The sequence below is a fragment of the Ascaphus truei genome, chromosome 23 (genome assembly GCF_040206685.1).
Source record: "Ascaphus truei isolate aAscTru1 chromosome 23, aAscTru1.hap1, whole genome shotgun sequence".
In the NCBI taxonomy this organism is placed as follows: Eukaryota; Metazoa; Chordata; class Amphibia; order Anura; family Ascaphidae; genus Ascaphus; species Ascaphus truei.
In genome coordinates this window covers 1,104,590-1,122,109 of record NC_134505.1, presented here as the reverse complement: position 1 = coordinate 1,122,109, position 17,520 = coordinate 1,104,590, and the positions used below count along the sequence as shown (strand labels likewise).

At 45.4% G+C, this 17,520-nt stretch overlaps 1 protein-coding gene across 1 annotated transcript in view; it reads right to left on the bottom strand.

The window, feature by feature from the left end:
• Positions 1-785: 785 nt before the first annotated feature.
• VAT1 (vesicle amine transport 1) overlaps positions 786-17,520 on the bottom strand; it is a 40,754-nt gene continuing 24,019 nt past the window's right edge. Inside the window, exons 3-6 of the mRNA XM_075580160.1 lie at positions 14,803-14,973; positions 14,233-14,322; positions 12,555-12,796; positions 786-9,257 (exon numbers count right to left, since the gene is read on the bottom strand). Coding sequence (XP_075436275.1) covers positions 9,168-9,257; positions 12,555-12,796; positions 14,233-14,322; positions 14,803-14,973 — 593 coding nt within the window. The 3' untranslated portion in view covers positions 786-9,167. The remainder of the gene's footprint in view (positions 9,258-12,554; positions 12,797-14,232; positions 14,323-14,802; positions 14,974-17,520) is intronic.

Below are 17,520 nucleotides of genomic sequence, written 5' to 3'. Positions count from 1 at the left end.
TCGTGCGGCAAAATGGACGGTTGGAGTTCGATTAATAAAAAAAATAAAAAATAAAAAATCAGTTTGAGTTTACCAATATATTTATTTTAAAAGAAAATGGTTTATTCTTTGATATGATCGATCACCATATTTGTATAAAAAAATAAATAAAAAAAAGGAGTCTCCAAAACAGGGACGAAAGCTTAAAAACCAGGACATTCCAAAATGGAGAAAATTGTCGGGACACTTAATGATAATTTCGGGACGGTCCCGGCTTAAAAATCGGGGACCCTAGCAATATATTATATGCTTAGACCGTTTTACTGATAAAACCTGTGTATTTCTGGGATTTGTATATTCTTCTATGCATGAAAATTAGTGATAATCTCTCGATTTCTATGTCAAATCAGCCATTGATCTTCAAGCTATTAGCCGAAGGTTCCGACCTTTAGCCAATAGAAGACTCTTTGGCTCAGATGTGTTTTGACAAGTACAGGGCATACATTTTTTGGGGGGAAGGGGAGGAGGGGGAAGTATAGTACCTACTAAATGGGCACAATCGGAGGATATGGGACAACTGGTCCGGTGGCAGAGAAGGATGCAGCCGGCCGATCCCGGGAGAGGCCCGACTTCTGGTTGACCTGCTTGGCTCCTTCCTTTGCCATGTTCACCAACCAACGTGCACAACCTTTTGGCCATTCCGCACCAGTCAACAACTTTAGGACTGCAGGCCTGGGCCCTGGGAAGACGGGACACTGGCATATGGATTTGCCTCGAGTCCCCAATAACCACACACCCCGAGCAGGTTTTTGTTTTGTTATGCTTTTAATTAACATTTGAAACACGTAAGGCATCTGGCAACATTAGGCATAAAAGCGTTACACTTCAGTTCCATGTAAACAGCATTGGCACAAAATGTTCAACTTTATTACACTTACAAAAGCAGGGAATCCTTGTTTTTAAAAAAAAAAACACACTCCAGAAATGACGTCCGGCCAGGGAAAAATAAAAAGATGGCGTTCATTTGGTTAGTATTAACTCCGTCTGTGCTGGAGAGGATGCGTTGCAAGCCTCTCCAATATAGGCAGAATTAAATGTGTGTGTCTCTCGCTTATGTAAACATAGATGATCCATATGTCAAGGATGAAATGGGTATCAGATAGTCTCCATTTTTAGTTTGTGGTAATTGGTCCTTTTGAAAACCTTTAAAAAAAAAGAAGATTTCGAACTACATAAAAATGGAGGCGCGGTAACTGGCCTCCATAAAAACCATCGGTAAAGGTCTCATTAAGACTCAATCGATCCGTGGCGTTGTTGAAAGGCTGCATAGAGATTCACCACCAACCCTCTTGGCTGCGACTTCTCCTAGAACAACCCAGAACTGATGAGTTAGAAAACAGAAGGTGGCAAAACTGGTTTGGGGCGATGCAAGAAGTGGAAGCCAGAAGGACCAGCAAAGAATCTCAATGTGCTTCAGCCTGCCAATGACACAACCTCATCAAAACCAAAGAAGACGACAACTGTCTCTTGCCATTAAGATTTGAGCTTTTGATTTATGAGCGTACGTGCCTACCTCAAAAACCATTCAAACCAAATGCAGACTATTAAACCGTTTTCCACCCATCTCCCCAATGGCGCGCCCATCTCTGCCAAGACCATCGAGCAAAGGGACTTTCGACACACGAGACCTCAATGTGTTGGTATGCGGTAAAATGGGTTGCTCAGAAGGAGACTGGTGTCAAAGAGTTCCACAATACAAATATGGAGGAAGGTTTTCCGCCTTCCCAAGAGCTGGGTGATCTGCACACCAGAGGTTGGGGGAAGGAGTAGATTTGGGTGTTGTGGGTCTAGATTGAGTACTTTAGCTGGTAGGGCCACAGCAGCGATTGAAATAACTTTGCCGATGATAGATAAGTGTATTGAAGACAAGACCCCAGCTATGGCCAACGTGTGGGCAGTAACGTTGGGTGGCTTTGACGCCCATAGCAGAAAGCCAATGGCCTGATCCATACAAGCCTTAGGGAAGCCCACTCAGACCAAGTTTGGGGAATAAACGAGTGTCCGCATACAAGTGTATATGTGTGCTCTGTAAGTCGATGGTTAATGTGGTCTGGTTGGGGGGGGTTCAATGAGGAGATGGTTGAGAAACATCGTCTTAGAAGTTTATTCACTATACAAAATCGGAGACTTCCACATACTTTGCTGTAAAGGTCCAGGGGAAAACACTTTAAGAGTGGGTTGTCGGGCATTCTACTAAATTAAGGGCCAGTATATTCCCAGCCCATCGAAAATGCACATCAGAGATACACCTATGTAGCCAACTGAGTTTGTGTAGGGCACTTGGTGCAGAGTTGACAGTTTAAGGCTCCCTGCTGTTAGACACGATAAAGCCGACTTTACTAGTCTACGGTGTTCATTACACCTTCACACAAGACCGATAGGAGGTATAAAAATTGCGACAGTCGAGTGCACAGATTGTCGATAAAGTTGCATCATACAAAAAAAAGTGGAATGTCGTCGTAGTCCAAGGATCAGTTTGCCAGGCAACCAGCATGTGCAATAATTAACCCTTCAGCCACCGGACGGGCCTGTCGAGGACACAAGACCCGGCGACCATTACAGGCATTTAGTCTACCCAAGTAAAAACTCGGAGGCAGAACAATTCCATTAACTTAAACAGATATGCTATTCTATTGTGGACGGAGTGAACTTGGTCGCCAGTGGAAAGGACAAACAAATCAATACGTTTAATACTCGCACATTGTTGCATCGGTCAAATAGCCTCAGAGAACAAAATGGAGTCTTGTCCAGCTGGACCATAGCAGTGAAGGCATCGGAGATTAGGAGGTGGCAGTGCTAAAAAGTCAAATACCTTTTGTATGCAGAAAACCAAAATATAAAATTGGGTTAATTTCACCCAAAAGGACAGAGTACCGGTGTCTTCAAAACCAAACGTCAGTGATGACCAATCATTGAACCCATTCTACACCCAACGGCCTGGGTAAGGCTGATGGCAGGCACCTTGGGCGGTGGGTGAAGTTTGACCCTCAAAAAAATAAGCAGGACAGCCATAATCCACACAGTACCCCTAAACACCATTACCGCTACTTCGGGGCAACCCTTCAAACCAACGGAAATAGCGTCTGACCGAGTGTTGTAATACGCACAAAGGAAACGCTGATGGACAGGCTTCACGGTTCCAGAAGATTCCCCTTTACTGGGCCAAATGGAACATTAGTTCGTTACATTAACAATTAGTGAAGTAATTCAATTTTTTTGGGGTGCATTTGGGAAACGGAATGCCGGTTTTTTACATTGTAATGATGCGCTTGTGAAGTCCCACAAACAGAATGGATTTTCATCGTCTTTTACCCATTACGTGAAAGTATTGAACTTTTTGGCACCGAATTTTTTTTTTAAAATGGCAAACGTCTCGCTCGCCGCGTACACCGAGAGTAAAGCCTACAGGTCGGGCCTATCAACCCTGCGTCTGCCCAAGGACAGCAATGGATGCCGACGCCAGCCCCTTTGGCGGCCATCGGGGTTACATCCCGCGGAACTATTTCACAGCTTGATCTTACGCAAGGGAAGAGGGAAAATTTCACCCAAGACGTCGCTAAAATAAATTGTAAACCCCTTTGGTGCCGGAGGCAACACACAGTTTTGCACGGCTAATCCTTTTGGCATAATAAAGGGTTAAAGTATATGCAGAACATCATTGCACTGAATGCTAGCAAGTCTTAATCCAGGGGTTACAACTGTCCACTCCACTATGGGGAATTCTTATAGATTTTTACATTGTGTTTAGTTATACACTTTGATGTAATAAAAATGATTTTTTTTTTTTTTTGGTTTGAAATATTCTGAGCCTATTTGTCACTAGATCAGGGGGTCTCTCCAAACTCGGGTCCCCGAGAGCCGCCAACAGGCCGGCTACTATGGATATCCCTGTTTCGGCACAGGTGGCTCAATCCGTGGCTCCGTCTTTGACCGAGCCACCTGTGCTGAAAAGCCGTCCTGTCGGCAGCTCTTGAGGACCAGAGTTTGGAGACCCCTGCACTAGACTAACTTAGCGTTCCTGTCGTCGGACAATTCTTCCTAGCATTGAGTGCACTTATGTGGGGGGATCTTTTGGATCTGTTCTGTGATTATATACAGCAGGTGCAAGGAGGGAAGTAAACTACTAAGACTATATCTAAAAAAGGTGGTCTAATTAATCTGGTTTTTTTTTGTTCGTTAAAAGTATATGTAACAAGGCACTCACTGCATGCAAGCTTTCCCAGGGCAGTGATCTAATGCTACGAGGTGTCAAAACGCCATTCACATTTAGGTCTTCACAGAATAGGGACTTCACACTGATTCCAACTGCAGCACGTCTCTTGCCCTCTATTTTCACTAACCTACGTAAAAGGGACTACATGTCCCAGAATGCATCCGCACTGGTCATAACCACGTACACCCTTCCAGTACAGGCCAATCACCTCTTGCCCTCTCCGCGCCCCCCCCCCCTCCCCTCTGTCATCTGCAGTCCTGGGATGCCAATAATTACAGGCTGCACTGTGTCATCTGGACCATGGTCACTAGGTTAGGGTGGCCCGAAGTCCAGACAAAGTGGATTCCGTTTTGTTGACCCAAAGGATTCTGGGATAGATCCTTGTTCAGAACAGTAGGCCCAACCCATGCCCACCTTGTATCCATCCTAACCCAGTATCTGGGACTTTAGCCAACAAATACACTTCTAAACCAAAAACAACAAAAAAAGGGGTATATTATATATTAAGTGTTGCAGTTTGGCTATGGGGAGCAGAACTTCCACTTCTGATGGACAGAAGGGCTAGTCTAGGACTGCCCTGATAAACAGGTTGTAGGAGTTTAAATAGCACCGTAGCTTAGAGACTTCATGTAAAAGGGCACCCAAGCACACCAAGACTGGCGATCCTGCAGTGTACACTCGCATACCTGGACCATGTAACGCTTGGTGTGGAGTTTTAATGCAGTGGAAGGTCTTCATATTGGCCAAGGACTCAAGAAAGAACTGTACACAGTATAAGTGGGCCTTTGCTGGTAGGAATTACGATTTTAATCCTTTTGTGGTTTATCCCCCACATGTAAAAGGTTTGTATCACTCAGTATGTTCTATGAACCTCATCAGAAGTGCCCATCATCTTTGGTGCCAGGAGAGCAACACAACCTCATGCTGGGCAAAGCAATGCATCAAGACCACCTTCATTAACCATCAGTGGAAAGTGGGTGGGTCACACCCAACTTGGTCATACTGTACTACAGATTTTAAATATGTAGCCATACTCAATGCTAGATATACCCAACGCATAACCACTTGGGCGCCAACAATGCATTCAGTGCCCTCCACTGAAGCCATTAAAATGTTGCAACCGAGTACGGGACATCCCATCACTCCCTTAGGGAACATGGTGCCATCCCAGTGACCATCACGTGCTGTCCCAAGCAGCTCCCCACAGGTCATCACGACCTAGAACCTGCCCCCTGGAGAGTTCAAGTGGCAGTGAGCACATAAGGATTTAACGTCAACACAAAAACAAAACTTTGTCTCGCACTGTATCTCGATGGACACACTGTTCTTTTTACATTTAATAGTGTGCATGGCTTGCGAAACATTGTAGAGTACAAACACGAAGAGGTACGAGAGGTTTCAAATGAGATGTTCCTACGAAGATCTCCTGTGAATGTTTTGATACCAGGAGTGTTGGCAACACGCTAAAGTTAAAGGACATCAGAAGATGCAGAAAAGCTAGTCTTCTGGGACAAAAAGGTAGCTATGCAAATAACACTTATTGTGCAAGTGAATTTTTTTTTTGTGTGTGGCACAAGCCAGGTCTTGAGGCATCTAAAATCACCCTTAGATCAGCCCAGTGGCATTATAACTGGCCAGCGGCCCGCAAAACTTTAAAGCAAACCTTTTACCATAATCATTGAGTTTTGGCCAATTGCCCCACAAATACTGAATGGTTTAAAAAAAAAAAAAAAAATACTAAATATTATAGACGCCTAGTGTCCAAGTGCAGAGCGGTGGTAAGTGCTAGAAGACCGTTCCTGCATTTCCTCTGACCACAAGTAGTTATATAAAGCAGTAAATATTGGCAGGGTGTAATTACAATGAAAGTGCCTGTGGATTTTGCGGTACTAAAGTTTCTGGCAGGGTGGGGGGCGGCAGGCATAACTAAAAATTAATAGGGTCAGGTATTCTACACAAGGTGTGCAAGTCGGGAGCATGGACCAGCAAGGATATTCAATGCATTGGTGGCATGGTCTTTCTTGGCGTGTCAACAGAAGTTAAGGTTTTCATTGGAAAGTTGCCTGTTATTATGCCTGGAAGGGGGTGTTCGAGGCAAATCTAGCATCGAGGCAGCCCATGTAGGAATAGAGCGGTTGTGGCCTAGAATATCCGTCAGTTGACACCACTGTTGGGTTCAGTTCTTAACAGCAACCTGTATGGATTCTGGGAGTTTTAGACCTTGGTTCGAATGTGAAGACTCTAAACCCCACCGCCAGATTTTAGCGTCTTGGCATTTCCGAACACGTGTGGACCTTAATCCAACTCTTAACGTACCTACAGCTTGGAAAGGCAGGTGCGGAAACAGCCCATTAAAAAAAATTGTCGATGCCAAGTTATGGTAGCAACGTAGAGGGGTGGGTCAAGATTAAGTGCTTGGTCTGAGTCATTAGGCAGATTGAGGTATAGCAGAAACACTAGAACATGCCTTCAAGTCTATTTCTGTATTGGCAATGTGAGGAACATTTAATAGGCTAGTATTTGTAAGGCCCCCCTCTAAAAAAGACTGAGGACAACCTGATTTTGTCTGATCGTAGAGCTTGGTCAAGCAACTGTGGGATCAATCTTGTTGGCAGCAAGTGTTAAAGGCTGTGCTTCTGAGACAATAAGGCACCCTATAGGTGATATTCTAGGAGTCCTAACCCAACATTTCGTACACTAAACAAGGTAGTAGGAGAAGTTCATGACAGAAGATACTGCAAGGCTGGATTGACACTTTATACACAAGTGGAGTACACTGGGAACACTACAGCCGATTCCTCTCACTAGTTACCCAAGAGCAGACATCGGAGCAGTGAGGACAACATGCGTTGGCACCAAGGACATTAGTGACCCTGCCATTTACTGTGCTCCAAAAATAAAGTGTAAGACCTACTGTAGATACATTAAAGCTACACAAGACAATGCTTCAGAACAGAATGTCCCCAAAATTCCAGGAACCCACCTCTCAGCCATTCCACTAATATAGGGTGCGTGGCACAACTCTCGTTTGCGTGTGGGCATCTTATCACGAGTCAGATATGGCACTTCCAGTATTTAACGTATTGGGTTCACAACAAGGGCATTTCAGATCAAGGGGGAAATGTCCCTTTATTGGCCAACTGACTACATGCAGTACAACTCTGGAGGTCCACCAGTCCACTCAAGTTGGAAGCCGAATACATGGTTCAGACCAGTGGTTGCCAACTACAGTCCTCAAGAACCCCCCCAAAAGCTCAGGTTATGGGTATCCCTGCTTAAACACAGGTGGCGCAATCCTTTTTGCCTGAAGCACAGGCATCTTTAAACTTGACCTGTTGGGGGGTTCTTGACTAGAGTTGGGAACCACTGGTTTATGCCATCAATGGACCAACCAACATACTGGTTTCACCTGGACATGTTTTTTTTTTTAAGATGCTGGCTATCCTACTATACATCGCTCTGATTGCCGAAGGGTTGCAGTACAGTTAAACCTATTTAGGGCCTTCGGCAAAAATCCCATATAAAAAGGCAGATTAAATTCTTGGTTCAATCAATTTGGATTGAGCTATTCTGCAATGTTATGGACGATCCAACCCGAGAACCAAGAATTGGTCAAGAACATGAACGTTAAGATGTCCATGTTGTGACCAGTCATGTAATAAGTTCTCCCGGCTGCAGAACAGGGCCGCAAATGTATTGTACGAGGAATTCCCATTGATTTAGACGGGAAATTATTCCTTTAGACTGGTGCCTTTTTTGGGCCCCCAATTTTGCAGCCAGAAGACGGATCAATAACCTAGACCCCTTTGGCTTTCACCAGTTGCATTTCTGAGCTAAACAGTGGGCCCCCAAGTCTTCCGTGGATGTTCATACCATAGATATAAACAATTCAAGGCTATGTGCAGCTTGTCAGAACCAGCTGGGGAAACCAACTAGGTTAATGCAAACGAGGTTGACCACTGCACTTGCACGAGTTATGTTACCGTTATAGAACGGCCCTCTGAGCCATGAGTCCAAATTAGTGCACCGCTTACTGCCAAAAGTCTCCGAAAAGCAAACATTTATTGTGATCAGCCATCTTGTTTATTCTGGTCCCTTTAATTACAGTAGGTGTCAGAACAGCAGCATTGTAGAATCAATATTTGTATCCACCAGACAGACCTGCTAGGGAGTAGCAGGACAGTAAACATCTCCCTTGTATGTTTAATTACATTCAGAAATCAATTTCCAGAGCACAACATGGGGAGGTGAGCATAAGGCCTCAGTGTCATGTTTAGGTCGGATGCATGTATGCTAGGCCCGGAGACTACTCTATGGTCCAAGTTAGCTACGGCTACTGTTAGTGGTGGGGCGGGTGAGATGGAGTGGTCATTATATGAAGAGCCAGAAATGTCGTTGAATGAAACCGGATGGTCGGTGACCAGGGACCGTTGGAACCCTAAGCTCCTCGTATACAAAGTGAGTGCAGGACGGACACAGTCTCAGAAATATCAAAAAATTGGCAGTATAAGACAAAAATATTCAATTGTCATCTCCCGAGATAAGGTTGACACAATAGGAAAGGTCACGGTGTCAATACCGCTGGGAACCACGAGGGGGCGGGGGGGAGAAACACAGCGAACAGCATTGGATTAAATCAAAGAACAAACCCCATTATTTAAAAAAAAAATAAGGGGGATCCTCTTTGCTAAATCTCATGCGGTCGTAAACCCAAACACGGAGATGTAAATGTATCCCCAGCGTACGCGACTGAAACGGTTGGCATTATGGTCAAGTAGAAGTCTGCCCTTTTATCCCCACGTCCAAACCCCCCACAAAAACATTACACACATACACATTAGTAGGACAAACTGATTTCACAACTTGGAGGACTCTCCCACCCCTCCCTTTGTCTGGTTTCTGCAGTCGAGGCCCTTTAATTCTCCTCTTTCTTGGGCCCGTCGGGAACCAGAATGACCTTGCCGACATTTTTCTTCTCTTGCATCTGCCTCATGGCGTCGCCCACCTGAAAGAGGACACAGAAAGGGGCATTAGTGTAGGGTAGGCATCTTAATATATTGTAAATACAAATAGGATGAGCGTCTGGCTAAAGTTAACAGAGTTCAACTTACGGACAATGTCTATTGACCTACCTCATCCACTGTGTAACCATTGAAGTAGATGGTTGCAAAGTGGATTGGTCTACATCAGGTGCTTCACAGGACTTGGGATTCTAGCTTGGTGTCTCAAGGCGGCCCCACCTGCCCAGGATTCTAGCTTGGTGTCTCAAGGCGGCGGCCCCACCTGCTCAGAAATAACAGAACTGGGCCAAATCTCCACCCTATGCAACATCTCCGTCCTCAAACCTTAATGGGATCAGCTGGACCATACTCCATCCCACAACGAGCAGCCACTTTACCGTCTTGTTTCAACATTGTCCCTCATTCCTAGAGTAAGCTCTCATAACTTCCTTTGTATCTGCTTGTGCAGGTCAGTCCTCATTTGTACTCTACCCCATTGTACCACGCTACAGATTCTTACCATCCCCTTTTGTTTACAGATGGGAAGCAGGGGGTCCCCCAGAAGTTAAACCACATTCATGTCCGCTCATGGCGCCCCCCCTTGGTTCCAGAGACTCACCAGGAAAGGCGCTGCCAGTAATTAAATCTTCACTTGGGGTTAATGGGAAGCCCCGGGCAGTGTTGTGGTATTGGTGAGTGAAATCACCATTTGGTTTGTCCTGGAGGGGTTGCTACTGGCAGCACCTTGAGTGGGGTGCCTGGAGTGGAAACCAATGAAGTTCAGCTTCCCATCCAGGTAAAACAAAATGGCGGGGTCAAAACATGAAGTCAAAAGGAAGACTCCAACATTGTGGAAAGTTCAAGGAAACGCTGGGCTTCAGAAAGCTAGCAAAGTACCGAGGGCCATTTTAACAAAGCAGCACTACTTCAAATAAACAAAGCCAACGTGTCTAATGGTTTAGTTCATTACCATATTATTTTCTTCTTCTCATAAGTATGGATCACTGTTCAATCCTTCAGGTAAAACCTTTAAAGTCTGCAAATCATGGTCAAGGAGACCCTGTTTAAAAAAAAAAAAATAAAAAACGCTGGAAGACCACCTTTCCAGCCCATTCAAATGTCTGGATTTTAAGATTTAAAAAGAAGCTGCTCATTCTCATGTCATTACCCAGAATCCCTTGCTGCAGTTGAAACATTGCATGCCAAGAGATAATGGGGGGAAGGGCAGCAGACCTGTCCGAGACATGCAATTGTGCTCATTACGTGGGTTTTTTTATTTTTTTTTAATTTACTCTTTTGGTCTGTAAATGTTCTATTTAAAAAATTAAAAAAAACCCCAGCAGGCATCTCACAGGCTGAAGAGCTTCTAAACCGCGTCCGCTAGCCTTGCCAAGTCAAACAAATCTCCAAAGCAGGTTGTCGTTTCGGATACGAATGTCAGGCGCCAGCCATATTACGACTGGAGGAGAGGAGCAGCACAGAACATACTCGGCTCATAAAAAAAAAAAGAAAAAAAGAGGCGGTCACATTATCTGCTGCTTCTCGTAAGGCAGGATTTACAGCGTCCGTCTGCTGCTCCGTGACTCACAAGACAATGCAACACACGTTAAAGGCACAAGCACGTGTAGCCAGGAAAAAAATACAATGTTTGTAAACAAAATGGCTTCCGTAAACAAAATGGCTTCCTTAACAAAGACTAAATCCAAGTATGGCCAACAGCAAAAGGATTTGGCTGCTTGTACAATTAGACATTGCATTTTAGGGGGGGTGGGGGGGGTCGTCTTAGAATGGGGAAGGGTCAGTCATGTGTTTTGCCCTTATCTTGGTTCTCTGAGGAGAGGACGGGCTAAGGGGAGAGGGGGTCTGGTCACAGTTTCAACACGCATTCACAGGCAAGCAGACAAAAGGGGCGACGAGACGTTTTTCCCTCCGTCTCAGTTTACTATGCTTCCATACAGATTTTAAAAAGGGATTTAACAAAATGTTATGTGTAGGATTTGGGTAAAATCTAAAAGGGGCTGACCCCTTAGCATGTCACTGCCATTAGTACACTTTGCCCCTAGGAGAGACTGACCCCTTAGCATGTCACTGCCATTAGTACACTTTGCCCCTAGGATGGACTGACCTCTTAACCATGTCACTGCCATTAGTACACTTTGCCCCTAGGAGGGACTGACCCCTTAACCATGTCACTGCCATTAGTAAACTTTGCCCCTAGGAGAGACTGATCCTTTAACCATGTCACTGCCATTAGTACACTTTGCCCCTAGGAGAGACTGACCCGTTAACCATGTCACTGCCATTAGTACACTTCGCCCCTAGGAGGGAACTGCTCTTTTAAGTAGGGTTCGAAGCCCAATAAAATATTTAGGTGTACTTCCATACAAGATGAGGATGAGAAAATAAAATAAACCATATCCATTAAGTTCAACCTATCTTAAAATTAACTCGGCTGAGATCCATCTTATATTTACAGCTGTTGATCCAGAGGAAGCAAACACAAAACCCCAGTGACACATCCAATGATCTCATAAGGGGAAAAATTAATTCCTTCCTGACCCCAGTAATCAAATTTCTCCCTGGATCAGCGTCCTTCCCATGTTTACTTATTTGGTATACCCCTGTATACCTTTCCAAAAATGTCCAACTTTTTTTCTTTTTAACAATATCTCCTGTATCTGCCATCACAGTCTCCATGGGTAATGAATTCCACAGCGTAACTGCCCTTACTGTAAAGGACCCTTTCCTTTGTGGCTGGGGAAATCCAACTTCCTCTAATCAAGACATGGGGCAGTTCAGTGGCTGAAGGGTATTTGCTGTAGGAGGTACAGATTGACCGTAGTGTGGATGTTGGCTTTAATCAGACTCTCCCACAGTGTGGAATAACAGACCACATTTGACTTGTATGAATATCTGCTTTGGGGCGTCTTGTTTCCACTCTACACGGCAGCCTCAGAGGTAGTTTGAACCCATAAAAACAATTAAAACCTTCACTTGGGTACATACACAACACATGGCATCCCTGGAACTTCCAAGAACCACATGGTTAGCAGAAATCCTTGCTATACCATTGGTCAGGTCTTTGCATCTGGACCATCTCATCCTATTGCACACGCGCGGTGTACTCTGTATCTGAAGTGTTACAAGTACACGTGGAGAGAGCTGTAGGGTTCGAAAGTGTGTTTTAAGCTAGGCAATAGCAAGAAATAAGTTATGGATTCAGTTGGGAGGTCTTACCAGACATTGACCGATTAGGGAGGAAAGGCCAACTCCCTGCCCACCCCTTCCGTAAGCCAACCTACCTGCTCAAAAGGAAACACAGTGTCCACTTTGGGCTTGATCTTGCCCTGCTTGTAGAGGTCAAGCAGCCTGCTCACCACTCCTCCAACCAGCTCTAGCTCTTCATCCAGGTGTCCCAGGTGGAAGCCACACACTGCCTTGTTGGAGTGGAGGAGCTGCATGGCGTTGATGCTGAACTGGTTCCACCAGGTCTTGGCCAAAGCCATGAGGTTCTTCTTCTGTCCAGTCAACAGATTAGCAGATCCTACAAAACGGGGGAAGAAGAAAGCTGTACAAATCGGAAACTTCCTGGGGATTGTAAAGTGACAGTTGCATGTCGAGAAGATGTTCTAGACCGGGTCGGTCAAGGGTTTAAACTTCATACAACTGGCTTCCTTAGACGCCCTCACCCTTAAAAGCAGCAATTCCAATAACTTTTTGGGGCTAGTTCCCAGAATTAGATCGGGGGGGGGAGAAAGGGTGGGTTCGGGAGTGGAACCGCACTATTAAAATGTCCCTAATCCCTGTCCATTACCCACGTCATTTCAGTGGTTAAGGTTTCTAGGTACAGTAGTAACAAGTAAATGAGCACACTTGTCACTTAGTCTAAAGCAATGGCCTCTGGGAAGCATACTCCATGTACTCTGCGTAGCGTCTACAGCAGGGATCTGTTGAAGCATGATGTAGTGTATGTGGGTCAAGGGTAATTGCTGCCAGAATGAAGGGCACGATATGCTACCTGTTGCTGATGGACTACCAGCCTTCGTGCCTTGAGTCAAGATCCACTATGGCATATCTACTGTTCATGTAGCACGTGCCCTGTGCTTGGGTATAGAACAGACACGGTCTTGTGGTCAGTGAGGGCCAAGGAAACTTCTTACAAGGCTCTCCCCCCTCCCACCACCAGCCTTCAACCCCCAGGCTTTGAACAAAACGTCCCATTCTCAGAGCAAAAAAAAAAAAAAATGCCTGTGTCCATTCCACAATGGATATTGTGTAGCCATGATCAAGTATGTAGCAGGCATCTTTTTCGAAGGGAGAGGCGTGGCATGCATGTTGGGAGGCTGGGCACGAGTTCAACTCCAGCCTCAGCAAGAACTTGGTCAAAGCAGAACCACCATATTACTTCTAACAATTTAATACGTTCATTGTAGTCAAATTGTAGTCAACCAACTCCTTAAAAAAACAGGACAAAAAAAAAATATGCATCTAATAAAGTATAAACTTTACTTTCAGGGTAAACAAAAAACGATGGAGTTTGTTTACACAATCCTCGTCTTTGTGATAAGGGTCAGTACGCAAAATGAGACTAGTGACAAAATACAGTTCTCCAATTATGGCTACATGATCACCATACAGAACAAACAAACCAAAGTGGCCGATATGCTGGAATTAAGTCTTCCGGAGAAGATACTCGTTTTTTTTTCAACAGGATCATCAGATAGTCACCATGTTGAGGGACAGCGTTGGCCAGGTGGTGGTGGGCCACTCCAGAGAAGTTTTGCAAACACTACAGATGTAGCAGACATTGCGGTCATGCGCCCCATGAGTGAAATAGGGCAATAGCCCTGCCCCATTTTGGCACGCCGCCTAGTTAAGCCAACGGCCGCTTCTCCTGCTTCATGCAGTTGCATGTCCCACAACAACATCTGCCACATCTACCATCTGGGCCAGATACCTGTGCCCAGCTGCGGTACTCACCATAGATCACCAGTTTCCCCATAGGCTTCAACAAGTTGAATGCTTTGCAAGTGTCTGACCCGCCCAAGGGGTCCAGGACAACATCAACACCTGAAATAGAAGTAAAACCTATTGAGGACAACAATGTCATATCACACCATCCATGGCCACAACTGGGAGGTTGTTGGTCATCTTAGCCGGCAGGTGACCTGAACTGGCCATTTCATACCCGGCATAGAGTTTGCTGTTCTAAACATAGCTGAAGTCATATTAATTCTTCAGGTGTTCCATGACAGCCACCACATCATGAAGTCTAGCACTTCAAGGGGTCCCATGATGTAGGGCTATGTCACGTGCTTACTGTTGGTGGTCTAGTGGAAATAGCCTTAGGCATCCCTGTGAAGCTCTGAACGTGATGTGGCTGGAAGAGACCTCTTCCGTTCCACCAGTCATGGCACAATCACGCCAAGGAGAGGTCACAACAGCAGAGGGGCTGTGGTCCTCCAGCACTCAAACATGGTCAATTGAACGTATCATGACTGGGCTCTTTTTTTTTGCAAGGACACCACCATGCTCTGTAGACAACGGTACCTTTGGGGGAGATTTTCTTAAGCTCGTCGACATAATCAGTTGTCCTGTAGTCAATGGGGTGGGAGACCCCATTCTCCTTCAGGGTTTCATGCTTGGATGCCGACGCCGTCCCAAATATGGTCACGTTCTCCACGGTTTTACAGAGCTGGACTGCTGCCGTCCCAACGCCCCCTGGGGAAAAAAAAAAAGAAGCCGATTTAAAGGGGTGAACCTGATCCATTATGATTTTCCCATAAAGTGGAAGCCCTCATCCATGTGAAAGGTCATTTTAGCCGTTCCCCCCCCCCCCCCCCCCCCCTCAACATTTTGTTAGGAGCATATTAAGTGTTACTTTTCTTCCTATAAGGCAAAAACAGGCCATTTTTTTTATCGCAATTACCTTTACAGTGCTGGTGGACCCCTTGAACCACTGAAAGATGCTACAGTTTCAGAACCCACAACCATACAAAACAAAAGATTGACCAACAACTTTTTCTTCTGCAGACCACAATCTGCATTTAAAGAGAGGGGGAAAAATTAATAAATACATTTTTTAAATTGTTCTTTTCAAAAGGTCCCGGCAGAAAGGAGATGGGGATCAGCCACCCTTATAAAACGGATTGTGTTGTGTTATTCTGTAGCAGAGTCGGATCTATGTCCTCCGTCCTGAAAATTCCTGGAATTCACATATTCCCCATATAATCAGCCTGCGTGGGAGGAAGTCACACTGTGCGAGGGAAAACAAGAGGCTGAACATTTGCATTCGCTCATGCACAGCTACTACACATTTCGGAGTATTCTTTGTCTCGCCCTTTGAGAGCCGGGAAAAGGACACTGCTCAAACCCAGGTTAGATTTCCACAAGTAAAAAAAAGAGCAGTTTCCCCCTACATGTTGATTTTTATTTGTTAAAGATCAATTCACCGTACTGCACAGAAGGATGTAGGGGTTTCCACCTCTAGTTTTGATGGCTTGCTGATTTCAACCATTATTACATAAAAACCGTTAATATGGCTTGTAGTCACTTCACTAGGAAAAGGTCAAGGAACCTCATTTGAGAAGATGCTATTCCCTTCTCCAATGAGGTTCCTGGAGATCTCCTGGTGAAGACAAACCCTCTCTTCCTCCACTCCCCATCCTTTGATGCAGGACCACCGGCGTGGCAATACGAAGACTATGGCAGACGTTGGGCCTTTTTAAATATAGTACAATAAGGTTGGGCAACTGCTACGGACATCACATGGATCTCAACTTCAAAATAGGTCATATGGTGGAGCTCCCCTTTTAATACGTGCTGCTAAACCCCAGACTAAAAGATGCATCATCCCTCTACTTTGTAGTTGACTAGCTTGTATTAAAACTGAGCAGTTCAGATGGAACGTATGCATAGGGTTCTTGCCAGGGAGATAACCAGACTTAATTGCCAAAACCAGCCAAAGTTCAGAAAGACTGCCATGCCTTTGTCTTGATTGGCTTTTAGGAGCCCAAGTAGGACTTCAGGGCCAGTCAGACCAAAATGACCCAGCAACCTTGGTACCACGTCTGCCAGCACCAAAGCCTGTGCCCGCTCTCCTCCTGACCTTAGAGAAGGTCACCATCTGCCTACCACCATTAGATAGTTAGCACTTTGAGGCAGGGGGCTCATGCCTTCAAAATAAGTCTGGAGAGGAGCGAGACGTAGAGTAATTCCACTTGGCTTGGACCACTTCTGGAGACCAACCAGCAGAGAAGGCGTGCGCCCTCGGGATGTAGAAGCTGGCTTTCGTTGGGTGGCTGTCTGCAGTGCATAACGTTTGGCAGTGTCCGCGGGCTCTCTGCCCATGGGCTTGGCACAAATCTTACTTACTATTTCGGCTACTGCTGACCAGGATGGGTTGTTTTTAGAGAGTGCGGATCACACGCTTAACGTGGAGACGGCTAAATATAAATAAACGGTGATGGCTCCATATTTATGGGATGGGACAACTTACCACAGCCCACTCACTGCCAAGTAAAGTTAAGGGGTTAACTTTAGGGGGTTTAGCTTAAGGGGTATAAGGTTAGGGAGCAAGGGGTTAAGGATTTTAGGGTAAAGGCTCGGATTATGGGTTTTATAGTAAGGGGTTAAGGGTGATTAGTGTTACATTAGGGGTGACCGGGTAAGGACTTGGCCTCTTATTAGGGTTAGGGGTTCCCTTTGAGGCGAGACATCCTAGACTGCAATAGTTATCTGCTGGCAAGCACCATGCTTGGACGGCCAATTTTAACCCTTTAGTGCCACCTGACCTCAGGCACTCCGTGTCAGGTCAGTCCAGGAGCGACCATGTGACGGATGCCGGACATTGAAGTGGGCAGAGTTCTGCTCCTGTTTTGATCAGGTTGGCCCCTCCGTGGTGGTCAGCCCTTTACAAAAGGATGAGCAGGTGCCCACGAAATCCTTGGCAAGTCATAAGGACCTCTGGTGTGGCACAGCCCACGTCATACCAGGCGTAGTCAAAAGATAAGAGGTCCAGAATGGTGCTAGGCCATAGGGTACTTTGAAGACCACAGAAAAGGTGCCATACGGCGTAGGAACACATTAAAGGTGCAATCCCATGTAGCCAGTAAAAAAAAAAAAATATATATATAAACTATGTAAAATATATTTGCTTTCTTCTGCAAACGATTATTTAACACTGACAGATAAGGGAGCAGTCTCAGAGTGCCATGTTTACAAGCCAATGATAACCTTCGAACCATTCAAAATCATGCGTTTGTAGCC